Source organism: Dreissena polymorpha, chromosome 1, assembly GCF_020536995.1.
Source record: "Dreissena polymorpha isolate Duluth1 chromosome 1, UMN_Dpol_1.0, whole genome shotgun sequence".
NCBI lineage: Eukaryota > Metazoa > Mollusca > Bivalvia > Myida > Dreissenidae > Dreissena > Dreissena polymorpha.
In genome coordinates, this window is record NC_068355.1 from 153,457,445 (window position 1) to 153,473,751 (window position 16,307).

General features: G+C 34.8%; 1 protein-coding gene across 1 annotated transcript; it reads right to left on the bottom strand.

The window, feature by feature from the left end:
* Positions 1–810: 810 nt before the first annotated feature.
* LOC127856555 (uncharacterized) lies at positions 811–15,962 on the bottom strand. Its single transcript, XM_052392852.1, has 20 exons — positions 15,375–15,962; positions 13,974–14,082; positions 13,213–13,356; positions 12,628–13,014; positions 12,249–12,353; positions 11,654–11,782; positions 9,238–9,300; positions 8,601–8,669; positions 7,967–8,059; positions 7,249–7,389; positions 6,533–6,613; positions 5,332–5,412; positions 4,587–4,727; positions 4,177–4,251; positions 3,814–3,999; positions 3,412–3,474; positions 2,906–3,040; positions 2,564–2,653; positions 1,878–2,015; positions 811–1,141 (listed from the first exon to the last, which is right to left on the bottom strand). Exons 1-20 carry the CDS (start codon positions 15,462–15,464, stop codon positions 1,077–1,079), a joined length of 2,385 nt encoding a protein of 794 aa, XP_052248812.1. The 5' UTR covers positions 15,465–15,962; the 3' UTR covers positions 811–1,076.
* Between the last annotated feature and the right edge of the window lie 345 nt (positions 15,963–16,307).

Genomic DNA, 16,307 nt, shown 5'->3' on the forward strand with positions numbered 1-16,307 from the left:
TATATAGCATGTATGTATTTTTGATTTGTGTAAACTAGAGATGCAAAAATCATTAACTGGTTAACCCTTTTCCGTAACCGATTATTCAGCGGTTAACCGAAACGCCTTAAGAAGTTAAAATGATTTAGAGTATGTCAAAAATGTTATACCGCTCGAACCGCTCTGTAGAAACAAAAGTAATTTCAAATTTGAAATCGCTTGCGTTTATAACATGCCAGATTCGTAATAAATGTACTATACAAATTATTTTCATAATTTTGTAGAGGTATGCTTTATTTATATTTATTTTTCCTGCGTAAGTGTATAGGAGTAAAAATTTAAAGAACTACACAATGTTCATTTTTACGTGTTATTAACTTCATTTAGAATAAAGGACGTATAGACCCAACAATACAGATGCGCATGTAAAGACGTATAGACCCAACAATACAGATGCGCATGTAAAGACGTATAGACCCAACAATACAGATGCGCATGTAGTTGTGTTAGTAATGTGAGGAGCGGGTTTGTATACTATTTCACTTACACTTTGTCTTTTCCACAATGTTCTTGCGGTTAATGTGCAATATAAAACCGAATTTAATTGTATTATAAATAATTTGTTCTGTATACGTATGCAATTAAATAATAAATAGTAAAATATATATCATAACATCATCACATTTATGTTATCTTTCTTCACATAACACCCGGTATTATAACTATAGCATTATTCTGTACACGAGCATGAGATACTCGAATATGGTATTATTTAAGTCTTCAAAAGTACAGTGTTGGAAACAAAAGAAAAACAAATTGAACAAATTCTTTACTGAACGTTATTTAAAAGTGCATTTATTTTCATCGTTAGACCCTATCCCACAATATATTGAATGACACAAATCACATATATTTTTTTAAAAGTCCTCGTTTAAAATTTACAATTATTTTGAATTCAAGGAAAAGCATTTGTCACAAGCATAGTTATACATATACATCATGCAATTTAAGACAAACATTTAACAATAATGATCCCCGCTTTGTTTTACATTTTATGGTCCATTTATTAATCGTTAATCTAGTTGAGGACTGTTGGCCTACAAAGATGTCGCGACCGCCTGTCGTACCACTTCCGGTGCAAGCCCGCTCAAGTGCCTCTTCGCTGGAAGCAAATTAACCGAAACATGCGTGTCTACACATTTAAAACGTATTGCAATATAAGCTGCATATTTTCATGAAACGGACATGAACATAGATGTGATGTAAATATGTTATTACCTTCGCAAAAGTAGTCAATAACACTGTATATCAATTCATATTATCAGTGTTCTGCTTTTTAAATAGAAAAATACTTCTAAACGTTACTTCGTCTACATACATCGCAGTGCTCTCCCGAAAAGACCCAATAAAATAGGAGACTCGCTCTGTGAAAGGGGGATTAAATGCATGTGCGTAAAGTGTCGTCCCAGGTAAGCGTGTGCAGTCCGCACAGGCTAATCAGGGACGACACTTTCCGCCTAAATTAGATTTTCGCTAAGAATAGACTTTCTTTAAACGAAAATTAGCATTAAAGTGGAAAGTGTTGTCCCTCGTAAACTTGTGCTGACTGCACAGGCTAATCTGGGACGGCACTTTACGCACAAGCATTAAACCCCCTTTTCACAGAGCACGGCCCAATTATATAATTCTAAACATTACTTAAAGTGCAGTTTGTTAAAATTGGAAAGTTTCAACAAAGTTCGTTGATATGAGTACGGCCAATGCGGCATATACTTCAAATGTCTATTGTAAAGCTACACAAATATTCAGGCTACCGTAATTAGTAATTGCAAATTGAAATACCTGATTGAATCACAGCGGCGACGTAGAGGTTAATAGACTGAGACAAAGCAACAAACCTGGTTTAATTGAGGCGCAAGGGACGCGTACTCTTGGGGGACATCTCCTAGATGAGAAGAACAGATTGCGCATGCGCACAAAACCAGTTCCTGCTTCCGTTTTACACACTGATTCGTCTTCTGTCACGTAGTTGCAACCTGAAATGGTATTTACAATATGTACCATCCAATATCATCGAATAACACATAAAACAACAAATGCTCGTCTCCATTGTATTTTAATACGTATTTTCCGGCAATAAGTCGATTTCGACTGTGTGAACATGGGTGAGTATGATTGAAGTTAGAAGGATAGCCTAGCATTCATTAGAATCTTTCTCATTTTTTATACAATACCATCGTTAAATCGAACATCATATCGATACTATAATTAAATTGGCTTATTCCGCCTTACCTCACGTGTAATTGCACAGCTTCTTAAGTACTGTTCGAGTAGTTCATTTGCAATATATATGAACATAATGTGTCATATCAACAACATATTTCTTAAAGACAATAATGCTATAAGCGTTGCATAAATGTCAATTATTATTTTTTAAATTTCTTAAGTATTTTGATATCAATATGCGTAGTCCTTTAGTTAAGCACGTTTTAATTGCGAACGTCTGCTGCTCGTGATAAGCATAATGCCTCTTTAATATGACGAATGACTTGGTAGTCATCTCTGAACGACCAGAAAAAAAGACCTGTTGGGATGGCACTGATAACTGGGATGACGTTACTTCCTGTTAGCGCTTCACTAGCTGCCATCTTTTCGGGGAACGGATGAGATAAGGCTGTAAATACATGTAAGATTTCAAACCAAGTAAATTTAAATGAAGCATTCATTATTTGATTAATTTGTAGTAAATGAAAAATTTGACGGGTAAGCGAACCTAGAAGTAACACGATAGCAACAAACAAACGAGCGAACTAATATGGGGAAATACATGGTATTATCTTACAGAAAGCCATTATACGTTCATTTTCTATTAAAACAAACTTAAGCATTATTATAAATGTGTTTTTCATAAAATACCCGTCCATACTTCGCATACTTAGCACGCCAGTAACAGTGCACCGTAGCTGTATTTTTCGGGGACAATCCTGCGATCCGAACATTCGGGTCATTGGTCGAGAGAGGAGTGAGTAGTCACACGGTCCCGACGGAAGATAGAAACAGCCTGTAATATTCAAACCAATGAAAAAAACCCTCATAAACTAACCGGTTGTGTAACCCATTTCAAATGACGGTATTAATCGTACCCACATTGCAAACAACCCCGCACTTTTATTTCCTATGGAGTATTTGCTACATTGAAAAAGTATTAAGTAAAAAATACTTCAAGCTATATGATAATTTAGCTAACAATTGTTAACGATAATTCAACAAAATATCACCTTCTTTTAACTAAATGTAAATAGATCTGTTGCGAAAGTATTTGCGATGCTTTAAAAGAATACTGACCATTTATATAATATTTAACCATTACCATTTATTCATTTTTAATCATGAAATTTGGTTTTAAATCCTTTAGGGAACACTTTTACCAACCTCTTGGTGGCGTTTGAAACACTCTGACACTGCTACCAGAGGAGTCGGCTTCGTCAGTTGCTTCTGAAACGAAACGGACACATTGCAAGAAAATAACGTGCGTTCATTTCGCTTATATTTTTAATGTGTTTGAATAATTTTCTAATTCATTTTTCAATGGTTTTGAATAACTTTAGGTAGAGACTGTTTACCGGTAAATATAAAGAAAGCTATTTGTAGTTGTCGAATCGGATAATTTTCCTGAACAGTATTTAACCAATCCATAAATCAGAGAAAATATGATAATTTAAAACATTCGTTAAGGAAATTGCAATTACGTCATAAAACCATGTACATGTACTGGATGTGCGAAATTGTCAAAATTGTATTTTTGTTGTTTGATTTGAATGAACGGACACTTGCCGTCTGTCCGAGTTGGGATGTCAACGGATTTGTCGTCTGCCTGCCTCCGTCTGCGCTGCAGTTGAGTGGCACATGGTGCATGGATAACTGGGTCACAGCGGGCCTGCCTCCTGCGCGGTCTGCGAAGGCTCAGTGTGGTAATTAGCGTTCCCGAATCGCATGCTCTTCTTTGTTCATATATGCAATCTAACAACAAAAATGGAAGTCGAATCAATTCCTAAGTGCAATATCTATTTCAAATAACAATAGTTTCATTTTTTTTTCATTTGATAAACCATGTTGCGCTCAAATTACGCAGTTCCAATATATAAAAAATGCTATAATATTAGGAATTGAGCTACTATTATATGGCCTACGGCATACCTGGAGGTACCTGTTCGTAGAATGGAATTTCGTCCCGGTTGGGCGTGAAAGGTACATTTTCGGGAACATGGTCTTCTGAAGTGATGATACATGACAATATTTGTTTAGAATTTGATTGTTTGTTATTTCCTTTTTTTTGTTCGTTACGGTCCCAAATGGTGACAAAAGGCAAAGGGTTAAGTTAATATGTCGAGAGACAAACAAGGGTCTCGTTTGTGGTTTGTGTAGTGTTGCACAAATGCGTATACGTGAGTCATAATGTTTCCATAACTAATAACGCCTTTGAAATTAAGTCTTATTTAAATAATATACCCGGATATACATGTAGTGCATACATATATATACAGCAACATGGTAACAAGCATACAGTGGGGGAAACGTACGAATATAGAGGATATTATTTTGCTAACCTGTAATGCTGGTTAAACAGCGGGTGCGAATCAAATTGGAAGGGCAGTTATCTCTTGGCGAGCGTGCACCGCGTAATCGTAAAATAATGGAGTTTGTTTCGGGGTCACAGGTCGAACCGCGATCTGGTGTGTACCGACAACCTAAATAACCATACACCATGTTAACAGCTATCTGTTTTTGAAACCATTACCATGTTTTCAACCAAATTATATGTAATAAATTCCGAATGCCCTAAATTGTCAAACAATGGCAGACATATGGGCCGTGCTCAATGAAACAGGAGTTTAATGCATGTGCGTAAAGTGTTGTCCCAGATTAGCCTGTGCAGTCCGCACAGGCTAATCAGGAACGACACTTACCGCGTTTATGATATTTTCTGCGTAAAGAAAGCTTTTCTGAACAAAAAATCCAGTTTAGGCGGAAAGTGTCGTCCCTGACTAGCCTGTGCGGACTGCACATGCTAATCTGGGACGACACTTTACGCACAGGCATTAAACCCCCATTTCACAGAGCACAGCCTATATATATATATATATATATATATATATATATATATATATATATATATATATATATATATATATATATATATATATATATATATATATATATATATATATATTCATTCTGTGTTCGTATGATTTTATTTAAACAGAACCAACATTGATTGTTGAATTCCTCGTGCATCCTTTAGCATCAGCCTTTTAAACGGCTACTTAGTTATTAAGATTTAACATGACAAACCATCTGGTATGATATCCATAAATGGTATGTTCAGATTGACGGAGGGTCTGCCAGGGAAACCCGTTCTTCCTTGAGGAGGCCCTTGAATGAGATAACGATTACTGGCTGGAGGAATGATTTCGTTGGCTTGAAACAAAGTTCAAAAACAAGTTTATCAACTGATTGAACTAGGGTAAACTGTTGCGGGATAACAGTGAAGTTGGCATTTAACCTATTTATGCCTAGTGGACTCTCCCATCCTTCTTAATTGGATCAATTTCTTAAAAAAATAGGGATATCTAGTATACTTATTTCTAAATTAAGAAAATTTCGTGCAGAAATTCCTTTAAGCAAACACCGCAGATGAGACGCCACATCATGCGTCTACGCTGTTTGCCAAGGCTTTTTTTCTAGACGCTAGGCATAAATGGGTTAAAATCGTATTACTCCAGCCTTCGACTGAATCTGTGAAATCTGACTAAATGCACCCAGCGGTACTTTAAATACAACCTTTAAATTGAAAAATATAAAGTACAATACCACGTGACATTTCGTCATCTCTGAATGGTCGCGCATCATTATCGGTCGATTAGGGGAAGCTGATCTTTCAGAAAAAAAGCTCTGAAAGACGAGAACTGACTGGCTGTCTCCTTCATAACGTGGGTGAAACGAGTGAATATATTGGCTTAGTAAGACAAACATCGGATATACAAAGGATTTCAGTGGTTGATATTGAAAAATGAATGACTCAAAATTCAAATATACAAATGCTGACAATATTAATTCAATGGATAAATTGACATGTAAGTCTAGAAACAAGTGATTTCATTTATCGCCATTCAAAAATATGATAGATATAAAAATATAACTGTAAAAGTGACGGGCTGTGGGTGCGACAAAGAGACTCCATGCTATGAAATCCAGTACAATATAGTTATTTGCAGTAAGTTAATTTACAAACGACAGTTTAATATAAACCCAAAACGCATTACTTTGCAAAGATGGGTCTCTCATTTCTGATGGTCCGTTAGAGAAATCAGGTCTACCAAGAATAAAACACATACGGAAAGTGAAGAATTGTGTTGATATTTAAACTTTTTGCGATGTTCAGATTCTTGGCAAACCCCACGCCTTTTTGTGTTGGTGAAATTAGGCAGTACATAGATTTGGGCTACAAAATGTTTTAAGTACGCTATTAAAATTATGACAACAAATACAATACCAGGCCCAGTGTCTACTGGCAAAGGTGCGTCACTCGTTTCTGGCGGCCGGTCGGAGAAATCTTGTCTACCAGGAGGAGGTCCTTAAATAGAAGAACCCGATGATGCATTCCGGAAAACGTGTCTGAAACTTAAGGATTCTATTTTCTGACTCATTGATACTTTTGCTCAAACAAGAGAATCAATTAGTAGAAATTGAAACACGATGGCACAAGTAAAACAAAAGCATACATTGTATCGGACAAACTAGCGAATAATGCGGATCCGCAGTAAAGCAGACTTTCGATGTAAGCAATCAGGTTGGCGAGTAAACAATTAAAGTAGCGTTAATGAAAAGAGAGACAGAGAGAGATACTTTTAGTTGAAAATCCCTCTTAAATTGTGTATTTTTCTTTCAAAACGTGCATTCTCGGGCGACAATGTAAGAAGAAGGTAATATACCACCCGGCGACACGCCATCCGGGAAAGTGCTTATCGTCTAGTCGGCCGTCCATCAAATAAACCCGTTCGTTTAGTTACCGGAACTGAACGAAGCATATACTACTGTGATTTAGTTCTTGGTTGCAACAAGTGCTTTTATGGAAGTTAATGTGAGGCTGATTGGTTTTATTTGTTAGTTCATGGATTGAGCAAAGCAGCGGTTGTAAATATTCCGTTTTTTGAAGAATTGGTCACTTTTTTATTTGCTCAGGAAAGGACCCAGCTTACTTGATCGTACCTCTAGTATATTCGACGCACGGGACGATGATTCGGGGCGGGCAAGTGCTCTCAGGGAACCGCTGTCTGCGCATGCGCAGTACGATCGTCTGCGTCTGAGGATCGCACTCCATAAGGTCGTCGTCTTTCGTGTACAAGCAGTCTTTGCAATTAAGAAACAGAAAATTGAATAATCTGCTAGCAATGTTAAGTAAAACTTGATAGCGAATGCACATTATTTCTTGGTTGGTGTGAAGTTTACTTTATTTTATATTTCTGTGTAAAGTTTAACTATTCCTTTATATGTTGTTTTTGTTGTGTTTAGTTACACACCGTATAATGGTAAACAACAGTTTATATATTTTATTCGAATTATAGAAACACTTATTCATCCATCTTTTAGTTCTTCTCAGCGATAAATTGTGAATAAAATCTGGAAATCCGATTAATCGAATGTACACACTTGTGAAGCACATGGACGTGCGGATTTAAATTATAGGCTACAGTAGAAAGAAATGCATAGCCAGTTAATCTATAACAGTGTATACAGATTTAAATATGCAACCATGAGCTTTTATCAAAGAAAACAATTTAAAACGCAATGAGTGGTCAACACAAGTATTGATAGTAAATTTTCTACTTGTCAATGGCATGGATGATATATGCGATACAAAGCAACCACGATATAAAATATAACGATATAAAATATTATTAAAATATATATTGACTTCCTCTTCAACCTCTTGGTATCCGAGGCAAAGCAACGTCTTCTCCCGTCCCACCTAACCATCGACCGAGAAAGCTATTAACGCTGAACAGATAGTCGTCTAAAACTGAAAACCGGTCAGATTTTATCAAAATCAAACTTACCAGATAGTATAAAAAGAAATCTATTCAAGAAATCGTGTTTGCTGGGTACAGCAAACAATTATGTGAAACAAATGCTAAAAGTATTTTAAAATAATGTTTGAACGAAGTAATAGTGAAAATTTACATAATTCTATTTTAGTTTGATACTGCTATTAAGGTGACAACTTTAACATAAGGTACACTGTATATATGCCGTTGGAATCGATGTTACGGTTTCCATGGCATTACCTAGTTTTACATCATGAAAAAGGATCATATGCCACATTATACAAATAGAAAATTTCCTCTGTCGACGTAATGTAAAAATAAGATATATAATTCATTTAAGTATGTAAGTACGTATCAAAATTTTGATTGCCGACATATATAACCCAAAGATAATTTAAGAAAAATTCACATACGTAAAATTATGCTGGTGTCCAATAAATAAGTTTATTTCAAATTAATTAATCAATTATTATATTTCCCTCGAACAAAATGGTATTTAACTAAATGCTATAATACCTGTCACTTCTTGTGTTACGCTAGCCTGGGTTTCTGTTGGAATCAATGTCGTGGGATTCAGGGCATCAACTAGATTTGCATAATTAAAAAGACCAGATATTAAAATTCACACACGTCAGAAGATGTCATGTGTATCAATGACAGAAGTAAAATATACAAGTTCAGTGTAACATAGTTGTAGTTTTAACTATGTGTTTTCTACTATAGTCGTGTATAAAGGTCGTGTAATATATCAACGCTAAAAGTAACCAAGTGTACTTCATTATTTTATTAGATTGACCGACTTGTGGCTTGTAAGTAAGTAGTTCATCAAGAGATATTTAGAACACCGCTTCAAAATACTTTTGGCTTGCGCCAAAAAGCTCGAAAGCAAAATATAGCACGTTCTATTAAATATGCGCATTTTATATTAATTAATTTTGTACATTTTATTTACCATTATTTTGCACACTTTCGAATATTGTACCTTTGTGTCAGTATATTAATATTATTATTATTATTATTATTATTATTATTATTATTATTATTATTATTATTTGGTAATTTCACTAACAAATGTATCTAATATAATCTAGAATGAAAAAATTAAAGAAATAAAGTTTTCATCAAGGCTTTTTAAGTAATTGTTTCAACTTACTGTTAGCGTTATCTGTGTTTTCATTTACGATGGTGTCATTTGCTTGACGCTTTTTGCGCACCCCTGCCAAGAACAATCTAGATCAGTATTTATCAACCCTGTATAATTAAATTGTAACAAAACACATCAAATATCCTCTGTGATTATATACATCACTTCACTTGGTAATGCTCGAGGAGACCGACGGTAAATCTTATATTTGATCAAGTTTACAGTTTATTTTGGAATTGAATATTATCAGAGGTTTCTTTATGTAACACATAATATGTTCATGCAAATACGACGTTATAACAAAATGTTGATGCTTCAAAAGTGTTTTCGACGATAACAGGATTTATGTTCTCGACACACTACAACAGAAAAAAACATACAAAAAACACACAACAAAACAAATGTTACTTTCATTCTAAATCGAATTTGAGATTTGTGCAGCAGGTGGAATCCTTCTTAAAGAGATTAAGCATGGGACGTCAATTACATCCGGGCACTCCATTGGTTGAGAGTTTAACAAAGCCAAACGAACAACCGAACAATTGCACTCATTCTGCTGCAGATACTCGCATCCCTCTGGAGGTCTTTCCATGAAAGTTACATTAATATCTGAACTATTGCCTTCTATTTCTTCATCCTCCCAGATATACATGACTTGTTGATCTTCTTTATTTTTTCCTGCGATAAACAAGAGGCTGATTTTGCAAAATGCAAACCTTTCCTTTAAAATTCTTTGACTACATTTCAAGCTTTTCTTAAACGTAAGACCACTACAATAGAAATAACAACAAAGAATAGGGTTCTCATTCTGAGATTCCATTGACATGGACAAATTGGGCACAGCAGTAGTTTCTTTTTGACCCTCTTTGCCAAAACGTGCATATTCCGCGCTTTCTTTTGAATCTGCAACTCTTTAAGCAGCAACAGCTATATTCTGTATATGTTTAGTGTAGTTTAAGAGTGTGTCATTTTTGTGTCGACGGCTAAGCAATAGACAAAAGTACCAAAGTTGAACTCATATAGAACAGTGACGTAAAGTTAACAAAAGTAAGTAAACACAGAAAGTTATTCACTACAGCTTATACAAATTTTCATTCTGCAAATAATAAGACGGTCAAATGTGAGGTTGAAAAATAAATCAACATCGAAATTTCAATACATCGGCCTTTCACAAACATTGCACCTTATATTGCAATCTATTGGAAGACATAATGTTAATAGACATATATATCAACCATTTATATAGTTTTCATTGATTTCAAATAATAATTTGATATTGAACATAATATTAACGAAAACAATGTATTATATATTGCCACATCAGATCATTTTATCGACTGCATGTACATGTTTATTTTACTTGATAATGATTCACATATGTCGTCAAGAAAAAACAAAAATGAAACCTTCAACATTGTCTAACTTTCGAATTAAATTTTTTGCTAACTATTTACCGCTGTCATCCATGCAGTGTCTCATAAACTTTTTTCTAGCCCTGCATTATCTCGTGAACTTGTTTCTAGCACTGCATTATCTCGTGAACTTTGTTCTTAGCCCTGCATTATCTCGTGAACTTGTTTCTAGCCGTGAATTATCTCGTGAACGTGTTTATAGCCCCTGCATTATTTCGTGACCTTGTTTCTAGCACTGCATTATATCGAGAGCTTGTGTTTTGCCCTGCATTATCTCGTGAACTTGTTTCAAGTTAACAAACAAAAAGATCTGAGTGTAGTTTTACCTCTTTATTGATTGCATGACAGTTATTTTATCATGAATAACTGTACGTATACTTAACTCTTTCAGTGCGGGGACCGAATTTTAAAGGCCTTTGCAAACAGTTTGGATCCTGATGAGACGCCACAGAACGTGGCGTCTCATCTGGATCCAAACTGTTTGCTATTCTGATAGTATTCTTTGAAAATTTTAGAAATTCAACAGACGACATTTTAGCAGACGACAAATTTCCCAGCATGCAAAGGGTTAACATTTTGACTACAATTACACGCAACATGTTATGAACGTCGACGCGTTTGGCAATATTTTCGTCAGTGATATCTTCTTAATAGTCTTTGATGCAACGTTTTAACGGCTTAAACAACTGCCGTGTGTATAATAAAAGTTAACATGTGAGTTATTCAAATTACACGTTTCGCAGTCTTATTGGCGGTAATAATAACTTGGTGAATTTTGTAAAACACGCCGGTTTGAAATTCAGTTTCTGTGGACATCCTGGCTAAATCTGAACAGTGGTCGTAATCTTCTTCCGTTGAATTACTTTGATGTAATGCAGTTTCTTCATTATCTGTATTTATATGTTATAGCATCGATTGGATGACATTGGCACAGCTTTAAGCAGTTCGATGTAAAATACTCGTAACGACGTGTTTTATTGCATTTCATAACAGCTATTTAGATGGTTTTATACCGTATGTGTTTGTTGTGCTCTCAACAGTTGAATCAGCCTGGTCAGTCACATCAACATCAGCAAAAGCATCTTGTTGGTTCATATCATCGTCTGTTATTTGCTCTTCTGACGCATTGGAAGGTGCCTCAACTGGTTTGAGATATTCTCGAAGTTGCAATATGTACAGGTTTTATAATGTTATCATGTCATATTTACTTGACGACGACAGACAGAAGAATAGACCACAAACATTGACTCACACTGAACAGGTTTTCAAACCAGCAAGTTATTACCGACAAGAGTACAGAGGTATAAAGTATTTACATTTTAAACAGTTGGCTGCAACAATTTAAAACCAGAACTACATAATATGCAAATATACATAGAAATGTTTATGTATTGAATTGAGAAAACGCATGTAAATTTATTTATAAAAATATTGAAAATAAAAGCTCATACATTTTATATATTTGACATATTCGTGGATACAATGTTTCATTAATGGGAACACAACAACTGATAATAAAAGGTGTTATTACTGTAAACAGCTATAATTTTAGCTTTTGCTTGGTGTTACTGGCTAAAATATGCGCTTGTAACTATTTTGAAATCATACCCTTCTGAGATTGCGTTTCCTTAGGATTCATTGCTGATCCCAGATGTTTGTCAACATCTTTGTTGAATAATGTTTTGTCACGTTCATGAGTTTTTTCATCATCTGCTTTAATATAATATAAAACGATATGGCGAAATCGTCAAAAGCAATTCATAAGGCTGATTCAAACACAGCATGTTTGCATGTTTTTTTGTATCAGTGTTTTTTTTACTTAACCTTCTGATTAAGATATGACCTTATATACAAAAACTGTATATGCGGACTGGAAATGCGTCTTCATGCATGTTTTGTTAACTAAAGGGCTTTAGTCTTTAGCCAACAGTTGCTTTTTCTTATTTTATACGCTGTATTATATTCTTAAACTTAAAAACATCCTAACCTTGTGTATTGGTACGTTTTACTTTTCCGATCTTTTCTCCATCCGCAAGATCTGTATCGTTATTATTACGATCATCACGATCAGACGCATCTTTAGGTGCATCCGTTAGTTTATCAATGCGATCTTGAATCATGGAAAGGTAGTGCTGACTGTGACCATTGTGTCCCTCATTGTATTGTTTAATATCTCCATATTGCCGAATTTTCTCGGAAAGAAACCTTAGATAAGCTAAGTACACATCTCTCCAAGAATCTGCTACTGGTATAGGTATTTGCTTAATGTATGCTTTTAGTTTCATTGACATGGCAGTCATCGTTGCATTGTTGTAACCAGAAAAGGTTTCTGATATTTCAGCGGTGGGTGTCTTTGCCGTTGTTTTCGATGCCTCTGCAAAGGTTACCATATTCTGAGTTATCAACGTTGTTGACGTCGGAGAGCAGTTAGCTTTTGTAACCAACAATCATTAAACATACTAGTAAAAGAAAACAAACTTAACACCACAATACATTAATGATACATTTATGTACTAAGTTGACATGGGAAATACACATTACAATTATCAACGTTTCAAATGCGTTCAAATACCGTTCGTCTTTGATGCGTTGTCAATAGCTGTAGCAGACTCATCAGGCTCACCAAAACCAGTATTAAAGACACGTTTGTCCTTCTCGACGTCCGTTATTCGCTCTTCCGTTTCAGTGACCGGTTTATCAATAGGTTTAGGCGAGTCTAGAAGTTTCATTTATTATATTATTGGCAAGGTTGTCAATTTACTCGATATTGGTCGACTGATTTAATCTGTATTGTGTTAGTAGAGATTAAAACAACATGTAACAACATCAGCAACAGATGCTCATGATCCCATATGTACTCACTATCTTCTATAGTTTAGTATTTTGTTTACATCTTCGTTTCTAAATATTAAACATTCACTCATCCACTCTGCTTTAAGGCGCGGAAGTATGAAATTAAATGGCAAAGTCAGTGCGACATGACTAACTTAACGAACAAACAAACACCACATGGGCGTGAATCATGCATTTGCGTGACTTAATGGCTGATAACCAAATTGTAAAACTATTGGGCATAGTTTTGCAAAATATTGGCAAAACGTGCATTGGTTTATATTCTGTCTTTTTGTAAACTGATTTCCATACGTATAAAGCGAAAACAATAATTGAAATAGGTAACTTTTCATGCAATAAAATTGTACAACGCCATTCTAGGCAATATAAATAAATAAAAAATACAGTTTTACTTATACTGAAGTTTTATAATTCTATTGAAAACTGCGTTATACACATTAATTTGTTTTATTCTTTGTCTTTTTCAACCGGCATACATACCATTTGGAAGGGTGAGTTTATTTTCAGCCATGGATACAAACATCCCAAACGTAACTGGGGCGGCCACCACGACAAGTAACAGCGCGACCGCGTGCAAGGACGTCGTCATCTAAGCAATGGTTAAACCGGTGTTAGCGTTTCGACTTATACCGAAGGCAAATTGTTTAGTAAAGATAAGTTTTCTTTCCACTGGAAGTGGTCAACTTGTTGATTTCAAAATTTAGGGTTTGCTTTTGGAAACATCTTGGCGAGGAAAATACTCTACTCTGCCACCCATTCCTTCCTGTGTTCACCAAATGTATTCGTTATTTAACTGATCCATTTAGTTATGAACTGTAGGTAAAGCTATATCTTCGTTAAACAGAAGAAAAAGAAGGAACCAACAAACCCTTCTTAGACTGATTGATTCATCATGACAATAGGACAAGTACACTGATGTTATCAAAAGGGAGTTTCTTTTAATAGAAATGATCACAATTATAAACATCAATAAAGTAAGTGCACATGTAAATCGACCGATACGTTATAACATAAAGTGCCCAATATAGTCGGTTATTGCGTTCACATTTTCTCGGAGTTAAAGTTAAAGCTATGATAGTCAAACAAATATGCTTTCCTATTTGAATATGAATTTGCAGTAAAATAATGCAGGAAAAGGATAAAAAATGGAAAGTGTTGAAAAAATGCGCGGAGAACCCATTGAACAAGTATACATTGTGTATACACAACAATTGGCAAACCTCGTTAAATTGTTTGCTGAAACGCGATTTTCGGAGCAGGAACGAGCACTTAAATAATTTTGATAACTCGCTTAATGTTTGTGTTACTGTTAACATCATAATTCTTTTAAAATAGGAAAGTATGTATAAGTAGGGAGTTTTATTGATTTATAAAGCCTTTAATCAAATTCATACATAAGAAATGAATGGTATCAGACAGTATTTTGTATTGGTATAATCAATTCTTTAACTGTTGGCAATTGCAATTTAATGTAAGAATATATAAGAATATAACTCATGTGTTTTCACCTTTTCCGCGTATTAACAAGTGCATAGGAAAAAAAGAGAAAGAAACATGCCATTACATGGTTATGCCGTGGAACAAGGGTTACAACGTGTACGCTTTATATTCAATTTTAATATTTGTACAATGCTATGCTAGGTCTGCGTGTAAGTACCAACACATTAAATGTCTGAGCAATAGTTCCATGCAAAGAAGCCAGTGATATATAAAATTGTTTTTCTATTTTTAAGCAATATGACCTTAATTTCAGAACAACACAGCCATAAAAACGCAAGCTATGAATCGAAAACAGTTTTGTTTTCTATTTTACAAACATTGACCTTGATCTTGCTGGTCGAAAATTAAATCGCATGCTAGGTTTACATGAAAGCTACCTACATTTTGCTCAATATCTTCATCGAAACCCCATTTATTAAACAGATGCCGTTTTGACCTTAGGATGACTCGAGATGAAGTAAAGAAAGCCATGAGCACCCGACACGCACATAGTACAATCCAGTTAAGTAGCCATGCAAGTTTGCTTCATCAAGATTTTAGGTTGATGCAAACAACTGAATTTAAGACCGGAATTCAATGACAATGACCGCCAGCACGTAAAACACACGTCTAATAACCAAGATCTTCACTGTGCTGAAACCTGGTTTAACAATGTATCATTTTGACAACTTCTTTGAAAACCTGCTTTAAAGTGTTACATATTTTATCTACGTCATAATATGAAAATACTTCAGATCTGAACCATAATAATAAAAAGAGAACTTACGTTTTTATGTTGGTATCTCCGTGAACATGATATATCTATTGTATATCAATCACGAAAGTGGCACGAAGACTAGCCTTAAATCACTCGTTTTATAAAACACATATAGCTAAATCCGATGAAATTTTGTGAATTGCGTGAATATTTCCGCATGACATTAACCTTGCGGCTATATGTATAAATAGTATTATCTATTAAGTAACATATACCAGTATTAACGCGAAAAGTGTATTCTTAGTATAGTTATTTTTTATGAATTTTCATTGTCATATAATAAATTCAAACATGACAAGTTGATTTGCAAAGTACCAGATGAAATTTGATTTTGTCTTTTAAAGAGCGTGTGAACACAAAATTAAGCTTTTATGATATTATTTAATTGAATAAGGTAAACACCATATGCAAAGCGGTAGTTATTTTCAGATATTACTGACGGCCGCAGGTCAGCAAATGTCCCATGTTCGGCGATATTGAGTTCGTGCGGCTCGTGCCTATAACTCTGTTTGGAAGTTGACTTATCGGATCGAAAATTATTAATGTTTAAAATCGCC

Excerpts from the sequence above, each read along its gene's own strand:
- LOC127856555 (XM_052392852.1), bottom strand. The coding sequence starts at position 15,464 with ATGGCTTTCTTTACTTCATCTCGAGTCATCCTAAGGTCAAAACGGCAT. Across the intron at positions 8,670-9,237 it reads AAACACAGATAACGCTAACA|TTGATGCCCTGAATCCCACG; the intron begins GTAAGTTGAAAC and ends ATGCAAATCTAG. Across the intron at positions 4,728-5,331 it reads TATGGATATCATACCAGATG|GTTGTCGGTACACACCAGAT; the intron begins GTTTGTCATGTT and ends ATGGTTATTTAG.